General features: G+C 36.9%; 1 protein-coding gene across 3 annotated transcripts in view; it reads left to right on the top strand.

Annotated features, from left to right (window-relative positions):
* Nucleotides 1-4,207: 4,207 nt before the first annotated feature.
* Nucleotides 4,208-15,646, top strand: part of Rad21l1 (RAD21 cohesin complex component like 1) — a 29,922-nt gene continuing 18,483 nt past the window's right edge. For 2 of the 3 annotated variants that reach the window (XM_005414695.1, XM_005414696.1), the window contains exons 1-7: nt 4,208-4,307; nt 4,950-5,025; nt 6,169-6,344; nt 7,430-7,559; nt 9,217-9,310; nt 11,375-11,481; nt 14,876-15,046. In XM_005414695.1, the coding sequence (XP_005414752.1) occupies nt 6,201-6,344; nt 7,430-7,559; nt 9,217-9,310; nt 11,375-11,481; nt 14,876-15,046 (646 nt within the window). In that variant the 5' untranslated portion in view covers nt 4,208-4,307; nt 4,950-5,025; nt 6,169-6,200. Of the gene's footprint in view, nt 4,359-4,949; nt 5,026-6,168; nt 6,345-7,429; nt 7,560-9,216; nt 9,311-11,374; nt 11,482-14,875; nt 15,047-15,646 lie in introns of all 3 variants that reach the window. The other variant, XM_013510007.1, reaches the window with a different exon arrangement.

Here is a 15,646-nt window from a genome sequence, read left to right on the forward strand (position 1 = left end):
AGTGAACACATACAGATATCTTGTCATTATTCCTTAAATATTAGAATGTAACAACTATTTACATATCACTTACATTGTATTAGGTATTGTAAGTAGTTTAGAAATAATTTAAATATGCAGGAGGATGTACATAATTTATATGCAAATACTACATCATTTCATTTAAGAGACTTAAGCATTGTAGGATTTGGTATCTGTTGGGGTCCTAGAACCAAATCCCCAAGGATACTGAGGAATAACTGCAGCAGTCAGATCTGGCTGGTGAATATTCCCATTTGACAGAAGACTGAGGCCCAAAGGCCAGTTGCAAGGGGAGCAGAAGCAAGACTCTGAGAACAAATGAAACTGGCTTTCAAAGTTGGACCTCTGACAAGTGTTTTTACTTAGCCTTGTCCCTCAAAGATGAGGGTAACAGCTGTACACTGAGGGGTGGCGCCACCTAGTGTCCGTGTACAGTCGTCCTTCGGGGAATCCACCACCCTGTCTGTCCTCTGTCCTACTGTGGGGCATCTTTGTAGAAGGGCCATGGAGGAGAATTCCTGGTCCCAAAAAGAGCTGGCTTTGAACTTCACTGACTGAGTGACCTGGGGCCAGCCACTTCTTCTCTAACCCTCCATTTAATCTTAACAAAATGAAAATGAGGCCTCTCAGCGATGTGGAGAGGATCTTGATGAAGTGCCCCACCATGCCTGACAACTGGGAATAGCTAGGGGGCAATGGAAAGAAGCATTGTCTGCAGTTCAACAGGTCTGGATTTGTTAAAAAAGAAAAACTACTGTGCACGTGCTGTGTGCCAGGGACCGTTTAGTGTGCACTGACGTGACAATAAATAAAACATACAATATTCATGGCTTCATGCAGTTAATACTCTAGCATCCCAATTTTTTAGTCAGTCACTCATTCATTTACAAATATGTTTCTGATACTATATGTGCCAGGAACTTCCTAAGCCATGGGCACAGAAGTTATCTAATCTTTCTGGAGCCTGGGGAGCAGAAGGGAGAGGGCTGAGTAGGAACAGATCCAACTTTGTGGGGCCTAAAGCTTATATAACTTATAGTACTCCTTAAGAGAAAGAATACAGCTGGGTATGGTGGTGCAAACCTATAATCCAAGGGGGTGGAGGTGGGGTGCTGAGGCAGGAGGATCACAAGTTTAAGGGCAACCCGGGCAACTTAGCAAAACCTTGCCTCAAAATAAAATTGAAAATGTTAGTGATATGACATAGCGGTAGAGTACTTGCCTGGCATGTTGTTAAGTAATGCATTCAATACCCAGTAACAGGGGACAAATATAAAGTCACAAATACAGGATTAATTTAGGAAGAGAATTTTTTTTAGAATGAGAAAAATAACACATTATGAAATTCTAAAAGCTGACAAATATCACAAACCTCACACAATCTAGAAATGTAGCACAATATTTTACCGATAAATTGTGTGGTATGGGTCTATAATAATCTTCTCTACATTTTTTGTTGTATATTCTTTGCTCATTTAGTCATAAGCCAATGATTGTGTGTTATTATTTTCTACAAAGAGACTAGGGAGATAATTCAGTCCTTTTACCGGGTTGATTAACTTTTTCTTTTTTTTTTTTTTTTTGTACCAGGAATCAAACTCATGACCTCAGGCTTGCCAGGCAAGCGCTTATGCCGCTGAGCTACATCCCCGGCCCTTGATTAACTTTCTAAGTAGGTATGTTAAATAATTCTTTGAGTTGTAAAGCTTCATGTGATGTAAATTTTTAGGATTATTGTAAAATTTGGGGGAAAGCTCTTCATTTTTAATATACAATCTCTAAGTCTTACTGTAAAGTGATTAATTTTAAATATTCTTTGAGTTGACAGTACATTTACCAGTTTATTATTGGTAATATTTGATTAGTTGTATATTTTATTATAGTGATGTTTTATGAGTTCTATTTTCTACTCATTAATTGTCAGTACTTCATATAAAATATGAGGGAAAATTAAAATTTTTCCAATTCATTTATATAATTAATTGCTTTTAATTAGATTACCAAATTATCCAAGAGTATTCATTATTTTATTTCAAAACATATCTGTTCCTCTTAATGAATTATTACTTTTGTTATGATACATAGGACACATTGGCATGTTTCAGCTTGTAGGCACCAGAAATCACTAAAGCAAATATACCAAATAAGATCTGACCCAATACAATGAGATCCTACAACACACACCTTCTTATATGGAGGCCCTAGCTTTTTATAGTGCTACCATATGTTTGTGCTCTACACACAAGACTGATGTTCTGGTTTGTGCAGTTCCTGTGAGAAGGAAAGAAAAATAAGGAATGCATTTGTATCTATATATGCTGCACTGCCAGAGAGTCCAGGGGAAAAAGCTGCTTAAACTGAGCTTTGATGAGAACCAAATCCTTTACTTACACTTAATACGCCTGAAGATTGGAAGAATTTTCCATAGATTAATTTCCGATTCTGTACAATGTAAATCTTATTTCATATCCCTATGTGCACTGTATGTACTCCTGCAGCTGGGCACTGACATAATTTATGGTCCTGCATCCTCAGTCACATGGAGGGTAGGTCTGCTTGGGGGCAGTAGCCATGTTTCTGGAAGGCTTTCCTGCACTGAGATGGATAGCAATGACTTAACCACACAAAGAAGTGACCATGGACCACATAAATAGATCTCTCTAAACCGAAATCCAACATACACTTAACTCGGCCTTAGCCCCATCCTTTAGGTACTCCATTACCATTGTGATAGGCAGAGTGGAGACATCAATCATGAAGAATCACAGAAAACATCTTATTTTTTCAAAATTTACAGAAGCATATGGCCATGTGAACACATTGGAATGTTTCTCTGAGCCCCTTAGATGGGTTCATACAAAGAGGGTTATGAAACCAAAGATTATTGTTAAGGTAAACACATCTATATGAAATGAAGCCATTATAGTAAGTCTGAGGGAGACTATATGGGGCCTTGTAGTTGTTGAATGGGGGTTTACATTTTATTCTAAAGGTAACAGGAAGGCTTTAAAGGAGGAGGTTGGGAGTACTTTGATTTGATCCTTATTTTTTAAAGACTACTTTGATTTCCGAGTAGAGAGTGGGTTTTCAGGAGAAAAAAGACTTGAAAGAACCACTTAGAAGGCTATTGGAGTTTTCCTAGGAGAGAGGTGGCTTGGGCTCGGGTGGAATGGAAGAGGTAGTGAGAAGTAAAGAGATTAAGTTACTTTTGAAGGTGGAGTGATGGGCTCGCTGATGGGTCGACATTAAAATAGACGTGAAGTGGCACCAAGTGTGTCTCCCAGATGTCTGTGTGAGTTGCCACAGTGACTTCATCCTCTGCAGTGGAAAAATGGGGGCTAAAGTTGAGTTTGAATCTTGTCTTTACCATTCCATAGACGACACTGAACAGGACGCTTTTTTTCTCTAGACTTTTTCCCTATCTCCAAAGAGGGAAGACTAATACCTGCTTTGTGAGGTTGTTTAAAAAGTGAATAAGGCAGCCTATTAACATGCTCGGCAAGCAGTCTAGACCTTCTCAACAAACTGGACGTCATTACTGTTCCAAGATTTATTAGTGTATACTACAAAGCTCAAGTGGACAAACCGTCCTTGGGTTCTTCTGCTTTGATGTGATTTTTCTCAGATCTTAGCAATTGATTTCTGCTATTGAAAGCTGTGATGTTCCAGGCTGGAAAATGTTTGCTGTCCCCCCAAAACCGGTCTTTTAAAAAATAACAATAATAGATGAATTTATTAAGTACATATTGTAGGCTCTGTACATGCTTCACGTCATTTATTTCTTACAATATCCTGTGGCACAGGTACTTCTTTCATCCTTTCCATTTTACAGATAAGAAAAACTGAGGTTGAGGGATTAAATAATTTTCCCAGGGACCTCTAGCTAGTAAATGGAAGTGACTGGACTGCACCATAAAGATGCTCAAAGATCAACGATCGGACGGAAAAATGATGTTTCACAGTGGAACACAGCGCTCAAGCCCGGTTCTCGTCTTGTTTTACGGGTGTCCTAGGCTGTTACTAGAGCGCGGGCAGAACACCTGAGTCTGCGCGCTGGGACTGCCCCACCCGCCCGGGCCCGTCCGCCCGGGCACGTCCGCCCGGGCCGCCCTCCCCTCCCTCTCCGTCCCCATACCCCGCCTCCCGCCACGCCCGGCTCCCCGCCCCACAGCCGCGCCCCGCGGACGCCCGGGGGCGCTGCAGTGCTGTTCCGGCACCTGACGCGCGCTCCGGCGGCTCCTCACAGCCCGCGTTCTGGCGCCCGCGCCTCAGATCCTGCGCTGAAAGTAGGGCTCAGCTGGGAGGCCGGGCGCGCCTCCAGGCAGGAGGCGGGCTGGGTGAGGGGACTGCGGGCACCACGCCTCCGCGCGCCGCGCCCCGCTCCTCACCGCGTCCTCAGCTCGCGGCGCCAGCCCCGCAGGCCTGGCCTGAGGGAGCCCGGGGGTCCCCTCGCGCGCGCCCTCGGGGCCGTCCCCCGGCCTCAGTTTCCCCCTGAGGAGGTCGGCTGTGGAGGGAGCCCTTGGCCGTGACGGCCGCCCCCCTCGATGTCCCCAGCCCTGGAAGCTCGCAGCTCCGAGGTTCCTGGCCCTCGCCCCCTGAGAGCCGCCTCAGAGGGCTTCGCCGCCTCGGCGGGGCCCTCGCGCGTCCTGCGCGCCGCGCCCCCGCCCGCGCCCCCGCCCCCGGCGCTGCTTTCGGTCTCGCCCTCGCGGGTACTGCCGGGTGTGTGGCGGGTAGTGTATCAGGGAAAGCACGGGAATAAGTTACAAGGTTTACGTTCTGGGGTTTTGTGTGTGTGAGTGTTCTATTTTTATTTGAGATATAAAATATCAGTTTCAGATAATTGGAAACAACCTAGGACCTTTGCTCTCAGCTAAATTTTACCCTTCCTCCCTCCCTTCCTTCCTTCGTTTCCTCGCTCTCTTTTACAGGGTCTCGCTCAGCTGACCAGGCTGGGCTGAGCTTGTGATCCTCCTGCATCAGTCTCCCAGAGAACCGGAATTACAGGTGTGCGGCCCCGCCCATTAAGGATATTACATTAAAAGTACTCACAAGGGGGGAGTCTTAGAAGACAAATTGAATATTACTCTAAGATACCAAAACCCATTCGCAGTGCAAAGGAGGAGAGTGGAGCCAATGTAAGGCAGAAGCCGTAAATATCAAAATCCCTAGCTGTCCCCATGAGGGAATGTGGCTTGGTAAATTGCATAACCTTTAGTTTGGGCATAATAATTTGATTCTTGCGGTGGAAATGAGCATTGAGCGAAGTTCACCTAAATTTTTAATTCTGTGGCTGGCTTTGTTTTTGCCTTTATTTTGGCTCGATGTTCTTTTATCAAAAATTTAAATAGAAGTTTCCATAGTGGCAGTTTAAAATTACTTACATGTAAGCAATAATTTATTCTTCTCTAGGGGTCAACCAAACGTCCTTTTTCATTTGTAGCTTCCTAATAGAGCCTTAAAATATTTTTAAGTAGTATAGTTTAAATATACATTAATTTCTTCTGTGTTAAAATGAATATTTTCTCATTATATTCTTCAAAACTTTTAAATTTGATTCTTTTTTCTTTTCTTGGTCTTCTGATTCTTTTCCTAGTTTCTTGGTTTTTCTCTTTTAGTTCTTGACTTTATAGTCATTTGGGAATCTGTTATTTTTAACCTCAAAAATTATTATATTGTTAAATAAACCAGAGCATCTTGAAGAGAACAATGACATTCAACACTTGAATATAAATCAGTGATCCAATAATTCTCAAATTCTTAAATTTCTTATTTCATAGGTTTGTCTATCTTTTCTTACTCTTTTCTATTTCTGATTCCTATTTTTCAGTCTTCCCCTTTTATTTTATTAGACCATATTCAGTTAAAGAGAATGCAAATCCTACATAGGATAGAATAAATAAGACCTAAGCGAGATCCTTTGTTAGAATCCATTTAAACCAGGTGTGACTCACAGTCTGCTAGCGCTCTGTCCTTCATTTATGATTTTATAAAGATTCTCTTTTTTGCAAGGAAATACTTTGAATTGAACAATATGTTGAATTAGGAAATAATCTGAATGTTACTTTTAAAATTTAAAACTGTTGTCATGAAATAGTACTGAAAAATTTTTGTTATCAAGTTTTAAATATATTTTTGTGTTCTCTCTAGTTCATTAAATATAACTACGGAATACAGGCAAGATGTTCTACACCCATGTGCTTATGAGTAGGCGAGGACCACTGGCCAAAATATGGCTAGCAGCTCACTGGGAGAAGAAACTCACAAAGGCACATGTATTTGAATGTAATCTAGAGATAACTATAGAAAAAATTATTTCACCTAAGGTATGTTACTGATTAAAATGATAATTTGTGTTGCCATAACTTCTGTAGAGGAAAGGAATTTAAATACATTTATATCATTAAATACATTTCCAACACAGTTGTACTTCTCAGATTGTCTCTTTTAATTCTTTATAGCAGTTATTGTCTGAGCATAAACATATTGGTTTCTGCTGGTGATTTGTTCATGTATGTATCATAAACAGATTGGAGCCTGAGGAACAAAGGCTGTCTTTTATGTATTTTGTAATCTTTTCTTGTTCTCTGTGTATGTAGTAGGTACTTAATTAATACGTCTAGAAAATAATGAATGAATGGGGAGGGTAGAGAGAAAGGATTGATTATATACTTAAAAATAACACATCATAAAATACTGTGTTAATTATAAAACTGTAAAATAGCTATTAAAATTTGCATTAAAATATTATCTTAATATTTTTATAGGTTAAGTATTTATCTGCTAGAAAGAAGGATGACTTATAAATTGGAAGATTACTGTGTGAGAGGCACTGGCCTAGACTTTATGTTATTAATCCTTATTAATTTGTTTAATCCTTTTTAAAGGTTCTTTGGCTTCTTTTAGCCTCAGTGAAGTGGTGTTAGGATGAACTTTTAAATACCAAATTTACATATAATCCTTGCTTCATCACTTAATAGTTGTATTACTTTGGACTTGCCACTTAGTATATCTGAGTAGACAGATATTTTTTTCTTCTGTGAATAGACATTGTTGTCAGAGTTAAATACATTAATGTATGAAAAGCTCTTAGGACAATGACTGGTACAAAATAAATTGTAGCCATTTTTATTAAACCGAGGTTCATGAAGGTTAAGTGACATGCCAGACTGCAGAATTTATATTCTTCCTGCAATATTTATAATAGCACATGTCACTTAAATGCCACATTAGATCATTTTTATGAAATAAAAATTAATCATTTTATAAGAAGGGATAAAATTTAAGTGATTTACTTTAAGAATATGAAATGTCTGCTTTTTAAAGAAAAGAAATTATTATAATTTCAATAACTTTCAGAGAACAGGGTTTGTGAACCTGATTTTTATTCTAATTTTAAAATTATTGAAAGGTGAAAATTGCACTTCGAACTTCAGGACACCTTCTTCTGGGAATTGTTCGAATCTATGATAGGAAGGCAAAATATCTTTTGGCAGACTGCAGTGAAGCATTTCTTAAAATGAAGATGACCTTCCGCCCAGGTACACCTGCAGTGTTAACTTTGTCTCACTTTTCTTGGTTCCCTTTTGTATGTCTGTTGGGTGGGGCCTTTCAATTGGCAGTAGATTGTAATTCAGGTGATTATAGTGAATGTAAACTTCATTTTGACTGAATCTAAGTTTCCATGGTTAAGGATGAATTATATTGTTTTGCTTACTCTTTTCCTATGTTTGCAGGAAAAGGTTTTGCTTTGTGAGACTTGTAATGTCCCTATGTATTATGTAAGAGATATGCTTAAAGCCAAAGCTTGTGTAAAAAACTCTATTATTCCATTTTTAATGGATCATTTAGCTTTTCATATATGTTTTGTCTTTATGAACGAAATTAGAAATAGTATAATTGACAAAACAAATATCAATAATTATGTTTTTATAATTCTCAAAACTATTAAATTGTACGCTCTTAATGAAATATGATAAAAATACCTAGACATGCCAAAATGCTAAAAAATTTAAGTGTCATAAATATAATGCTTTCCAAATATAATGTACATAGCATTTGTTCCACTTTTAAGACATTCATCATTTTCCACGTTGGATCATGGTTATTTAGATACAAGTCCTTCTGCTATCACTAGTCCTCAGGCTCCCTGAAGGAGCATCTTTGTCGTCTCCATTTTTTAAATCTCTTACAGTATCTGTCTTGGTTCCTTGCCCATACTATTCCCTCAACCAATTTTTGTTGAAAAAGGATTGACAGGTTTTTAATCTTTATTCTAAAATATTTCTACAATCTCTAGTGAGATCTATACTCATATCAAGTAAGATTCATTTCTTCACTTATTATTTCATTTATATATTCCACAAATATTTATTGATCTTATACTTAGTGTCAAACATGATGATAGGCTCTGGCATACAAGGACAGACAAGGTAAACAATACCCTTTCAGTCTAGTGAGGAAATAAGATAATGAAAAAAATTTTTTAAGTTACTACAATAATTATAGACTGTGCTTGTGCTATAAAGGAAAATAAACAGCACTGCAACAGAATACAATAGAGAACATTACTTTAGTTAGGGAAGTTGGGAAAAGCCTTTCTGAGGGGGTCGAATTTAGTTTGAAAAGTGAGAAATATCCAGCCATGTAATAAGTTCCACATGGAATGGCATAACAGGCAAGTGAAACTGCAAGAGCGAAAGTCTTTGGATGACAATGTACTTGAATTTTCAGGGAACAAAAGGGCTTGTATGTCTAGAGTAAGTACAATGAGAAGGAGAGTGGCCTCATATGATGCTTGATAGGTTGATTGGGCTAGAAGGGCCTTAATTAGACATTTTGATTTTATTAAAATGTACTGGGTAGTTGCTAAACCATTTTATGGGGGTTATCTGATCAGTTTGCTTTTGGAAAATATTAAAATATTTGGAAAATGTTTGCTTTATGGAGAATGGAGTGCAGAAGGACAGGAGTGGATAAGGGAGACCGGTTAAAGAGACTAACAAAGTGGTCCAAGGGGCTGGGGATTTAGCTCAGCGGCAAAAGCGCCTGCCTGGCAAGCGCAAGGTCGTGAGTTCGGTTCCTGGTACCAGAGAAAAAAAGTGGTCCAGTGAGATAAAGTATTTAGTTGGGAGTTTATTTTATACTGCATCATTACTTATTACATGTGATTTTTAAATATTTTTTTCAGGACTGGTGGACTGGTGGACCTCCCAAAAGAGAGTTTTGAAGCAACTTACAATGCTATTACATTACCAGAAGAATTTTATGATTTTGACACCCATAATATAAAGTAATTATTTTGTTTACTTTTCTTCAATTTGATTTTCTTGATATTTTATTGTTTTCCTATTCAGATTTTATGAAGGCAAATGAAATGTAGTTAACAACTGAGCAAGTACACATACAATTGATAGACTTTAATGTGAATTTCAAAAGTGTACCAACAAAAATGTATCATTATATTCATCAAATATAATTTATAATATTGTCAGCATATTCATTTGTCCATTCAATAAATATTCAGTAGGGGCTTGGAATATAGCTCAGTGGCACAGCACCTGGCTGGCAAGCACAAGGTCATGATTTCCATTCCTGCTACCAAAAAGTAAATAAATGAATAAATAAATAAATAAATAAATATTCATTGCATGCTTTTCCTAGCCAGGCATTGTTCTGGGCATTGAGGAGATAGCAATGAATAAAACACAGTTGCCGGCCTCATAGATCATATGCTTTAGCTGGAGTAGATTGACATTAAACAAACATGTAAACATACAGTATGCCAGGAAATGACTAGATGATCTAATATGAAAAAAAATAGAAAATAATGAATGGTCAGGAAATGATTTTCTAATAACAGAAATCTGAAGAAGATAAATGAACCAATCACTGAGAAGTGTGGGAGAAAACTGTCCTAGCTAGAGCAAGTGGAAAGGCCCTAAGACGGAGCCCATTGGATGCTTCAATAAGGAGGCAAGGGAGGCTGGAAAGGAGTGACTGAGGGGCTTGAGTGGTATATAAATGAGGTCAGAGAAGCAGCAGGAGGTACAGATGATATAGGATATCATAGGCTGCAGTAAGACTTACTTTACTCAGAGAGGAAGCACAAGAAGGTTTGAATAGAGAAATGGCCAGGTCTGGCTTGATGTCAACATGGTCTTTCTGGCTTCTTACTATAAGGGAAAAATAGGAAGCAGGGAGCAGGTGAGATTATTAGAGTAAGAAGTCTAGGTGAAGAATGGTATCCGTGATCTGTTCTTACTTCATCAAGGTGATAGCAATGAAATTATGGATATGTGTAGAAATCAGAGCCAACAGGATTTGCTGATGAATTGGATGTATGGCTCTGAGAAGTAAATGGTGCCATATGATTTTTAACATGAGAATGGAGTTACCACTTAATAAAATCAGGATCACTAAGAAATGGCAAGTTTAAGAAGGGGTGAGAAGAAGTAGTAAATTAGGTTTTGGAAATGACAGTCACACATCTGTAATTGTCTAAATTATGAATCATAAATTCAGATGTTGAAACCTAATCCTGAAGGTGACCATATTAAGAGATAGGGCTTTGGGGTAATGATTAGGTCATGAGGGCAGAGAATCCCATGGATGGGATTAGCGCCCTTATAAAGGGGTTAGGCCTTTTAAAAGAGGGGTGAGAAACTTTCTACCACCTGAAGACACAGCAAGAAGGTGCTGTCTGTGTGGAACATATCCTTACCAGACACTGAGTCTGCTGGAACCTTGATCTTAGACTACCCAATCTCCAGCACTGTGTGCAGTGAAATGCTGTTGTTTATAAATTGGCCAGTTTAATTTATTTGTTATAGCTGCCCCAAAGCCTGGAAGGTTCAAAGTCAGGGTGCCAGTATTTTCACTGTCTGGTGGGGTTCTGCTTCCTGGCTCATAGGTGGCAGTTTTCTCACTGTATCCTCATATGGTGCAAGAAGCAGTGCAGCATTTTGGAGCCTGATAAGGGCACTAATACCATTTATAAAGGGAGAGCCCTCATGATTTAGTCACCTCCCAAAGGTCTCACATTTTAATAGCATTGCATTGGTGATTAGATTTCAAGTTATGAATGAGGGGAGCACAAACAAATGTTCAGCCATAGCAGAAACAAACATCTGTTTCAAATGCTGTTGGCTAGCATAAGTAAGGTAAGAACTGAGAATGACCATAGGACATGTTAATGTGGAGATTGTGTATGTGTTAAAACATAATACTATTGAGAAAACAAAACTTTCCTTTATTTGTAGAATAAAACCTGCTTTTTGTTTTAGGCTTTTGCAGTATACTGTAAAATCATTTTGATCTATTTGTATGCTTTCCCCAATCTTACATTTCTCTGTAGTGTGATTGATATTTCAGAGCACTTCACTCAGAACCAAAGCAGACCTGAAGAAATTACACTTAGAGAACAATATGGCAATGATCTACTTTTCTCAACAGAGAACTTAGGTGAGAGCTTTTGAAAAATCAAAATTATAAGTAATAACCAGTTATATTTACATTTTTATACTAAAATAACACCAATAGAAATATGTATAGAAGGAATATATTTGTGTGATATAAGTATAATACCCTCCAAATTTTCTCACCTTTTTCTAGTACAGATGTTAATTGTAAGATATTCTTAGGGTATAGCTTCTTTCTCAGTGTATAATCACTTGTTGAATACTCTATAATACATCAGATACTATCATAAACACATGCAGTACCAGCGTTTAAAAAAAGCAGTTCCTGCCCTCAAGGAATGTTTGTCTGGGTAAGAGGCATGCAAATAAATAGTTGCTGTAGTTAACATTCATACTAGGTTTTATATATATGCTATATGAAATACCTTTAAATGTCATATTTTCTCCAATATATGATGGTATCAGTTGTAAAATAACAGATTTTAAATCTGCTTGGAAGTGAGGAGGAGGAAATATTGCCATACTTAATGTATAGATTAAGATAATAAGAGAGAAACTGATTATAAATGCTAAAATATTAGGGCAAAGTGAATGTAGTTTAAAATTGAAGTGTTATAGTATAATTCAACTATATAGTATTTGGTCTTTTTTTCTGACATATGCCACTCTCTATATTGTGATATTTATATGCCTTCTGTGCTGACCTACAAACTCCATGATGGTTGATCTGTACCATGATCATCTTTGAATTTCTCACAGTACCCAAAACAGTGAGCATAGGAGAAGGATGGACTAAACTTGCCTTGGCTCAGGTGGACGGTCAAGGACATAGTGCTTTAGCTACATCTCTACCTCACCTTCTGACCCTTCCTCTCTCTCTATAATCTTTGATATCTATGATTATGTTCCTCAAAACATCTATGTTGAATGACTGTGTTTATAATTTTTGTCTACTTCTGATTTGTCTATATTATTTTATTTTTGTGTAAATTTAATAAATTCCTAAAATTTAAAGTGAATTAAAATTTCATTTTCATGAAAATTAAAATTTAAAAAATCAAAACAAAATGTTTTTATTAGTCAATGTATATAAAAATACTCTGTCAAATTACTATAAATCATTCCAGACATTTACTTCTAATCGCTGTATTTACTTTACTATGGACCAGCACTAGTCCATAGACCATACTTTGACTATACTGGATCTCTTAACCACACCTAGAAATATAACACCTTGGCAAAATCATAATTGTATACTTTGCTGGCCATAACACTCTGTGTAAACTTTCCTGTAATTCTACTATTTTTTTATGCCTGGAACTTTAGGATTGCTTTCAACTACTTTTTTCTTAGCTTCATACTAGTGATGATTTTGTTTTTAAAATCTGAAGTGTCTTTTAGGTTTTCTATTTACACCAACATAGTTTACCAATACCAAAGGCCTGAAGTGCTGTACTACTCTCCTGCAAATCTTACTCCTTTCTATTTCTACATTTTCCATATCTCTGCAAAAGCAACTGTCTTTAAATTTCATTTTTGCTTATCACATTCCTCTACTTAAGTACCTTGGTTTCCTATAATATTGTATTGAACTCCTCTGCCTATCTTCCAAGGCCTCTTCCAATTTATCACCCTTTTTTATTTTATCAACTGTGTTCTGCTCTTTTTTTCTTCCAGTATGAGGGGTTGAGCCCAGAGCCTTTGCTTTGAGCTACATCCCGGCTCTCAAATTTGTGATTCTCCTGCTTCCACCTCCCAGAATGCTGGGATTACAGATACACCCAGATTGTTTTACTATGGGCATTTTGCTATATTCAAGCAAATGTCTTACAGTCTAACCAATACAATTTAGGTGTTCACATTTCTGTATCTTACATAATTCAAAAATGTGAGAATGAGTTCTTAGTAGATCAACAGACTCAGGTTTGAATCAGATCTTTATTGCTTGCTGTTTGGAGCATAGCAATTATCTAATCTCCCTGAGCCTTATTTCCGTATCTGTAAAGTTGAAATAACTTCTAGCAGCATCATAGATTGTTGTTTCCTTTATTCTTGCCTTCAGTCTTCTCTATCAATATATGATTTTTCTCTCCTTCAAAAATGATCTGAAATTTACAGTTCTTTAAGAAATCTTTAATATTAACCATCCTATTCTGTACTTCAATATAAAATTGAAGGTAACGATTATTTCTTTTCTGTAATCTCAGACTGTTTTGGTGCTCAATGCTCAGAATATAGTGTCTGTTCATATATGTTATTCTTTGACCAAGGCTGATTTTTCTTTTGGGATTTATCAAACTGCACATAATATAAACATATTCTTGTTTTTTAAAAAGTCACTTCATCTTTTCTATTGATCGGGTCTTTAGTGTGATTAAGATTGCTATTTTCAACTCTTTTTTAAAGATGTAGGTCTATAGAAGAATGTTCAATATGAATCAAAGACTATCATGATTTTCTTTAACCCTAAGATGGGTTGTTGGAGGGAAGGGAACCACCAACCTCTGCCTTCTGGGGTTACAGACTCCTGGACCTAAAGATTCAAACCCAAGACAGAAAAAGAATATCCAAGAGCTATCAGTGTAACATAGTGACTGTTAATCGGGGTTGGAATTAGAGGGAGCTGGCTTTGTTATTGACTGGTGTGTGACTGTGTGCAAATAAAATACAAAATTAATTATAAAACCTTTCTGTGATGTGTTCCCTCATTTGTACAATAAAAATTATATCTTGTGTTATATAATATGTATAATACATTAATGCTGACTGTTTATCATTTGTATTTACTCTCCAACTTCTAGCATATTCAGTAAATATTTATTAGATGAATGTTGTAAGCCCAATCTTTAATATTTTACTTACCCGGGGGCTGGGGATTTAGCTCAGCGGCAAAGCGCCTGCCTGGCAAGCGCAAGGTCGTGAGGTCGGTTCCCGGTACCGGAGAAAAACCAAAAACCAAAAACCAAACAAACAAAACAAAACAAAAAATATTTTACTTACCCTTTCCATTTTCCTAAGAAAGCATATATGCTCCGTATTTTTCCTGACCCTTATTATGGATGAACTGTTCAAGCAATTATGCTTGAAATTATATGAAATAATAGTTGGTCAAGCAGAATATGAATTAATTAATGTAGAGGAAATCATCCTGCCATAGTATTTCTGCCTTCTAGGAAATTATTAAATAACATCACAATTAATAAACTTTAATTATGTGCTTTTTTCCTATTATATTGGAAAGAATATTACACCAGAATGCTAATCTCTGCTGATTAACTTAGTGACTTTAGTTGAATAATTTGAGTGGGTTTTTTCAACTTTCTTGTTTCTTATCTATAAAATGAGAGCAATTGTACTAGATAATATCTCAGTTTCCTTCTAACCCTAAAACTATTTGTTTTTATGACTAACAGCACTAATGATATACATTTATTTAGGGGAAGAATCTGAAATTTTCAGAAGACATAGTTTCTTTGATGACAACGTATTAGTGAATTCCAGTGGTCATTTCATTGAACATAGTCCTACAAGTCTCATTGAAGAAAAGTCTTTGTTCTGTGACAGTGGAGATGGATTTGGAGATGAAGGATCTGCAGGAGAAATGATTGGTATGCTGTCTGGTCATATCCAAATCAAATATTTACTTCAAATTACTACAGTATATTAATATATTATGTGAAACTAAAATTTCAGATATGCTTCTGTATGATATAGGTCAATTCGTTTTTTATACAATTTTTAAAAGTCAGGGGCTGGGGATTTAGCTCAGCAGCACAGCGCCTGCCTGGCAAGCACCAGGTTGTGAGTTCAATTCCCGGTACTGGAGAAAAACCAAAAAAAATTTAAAAAAATAAATAAATAAAAGTCTATGACGAATTTAAGGTAGCCCTACTAGCCATCTGTTTAAATACATTTTCCATAGAAGTTGGGAACTATTGCCCATTTTTATTTTTACACATTCTTAAGTTTGGGAAGGGAAGAATGAGATTAGTATATCTCTCACAAAATATATTACATTATGTGCTGGAAAATGTTTTCTGTAACCCTAGTTGTAGGACTGCTAAGGAATCTAGCATTTTATATTTCTATTATAATTATAGAAGTAGTATGGACAAAAATGAGAAAACTAAATGTGCATATTTTAAAGGTTGCTAACTGTAATGTCATATATATTTTAAATTTTTTTCATTTACATCAAATCTAGTCCC

The sequence above is a fragment of the Chinchilla lanigera genome, unplaced genomic scaffold, assembly GCF_000276665.1.
Source record: "Chinchilla lanigera isolate Chin_1 unplaced genomic scaffold, ChiLan1.0 scaffold00195, whole genome shotgun sequence".
NCBI lineage: Eukaryota > Metazoa > Chordata > Mammalia > Rodentia > Chinchillidae > Chinchilla > Chinchilla lanigera.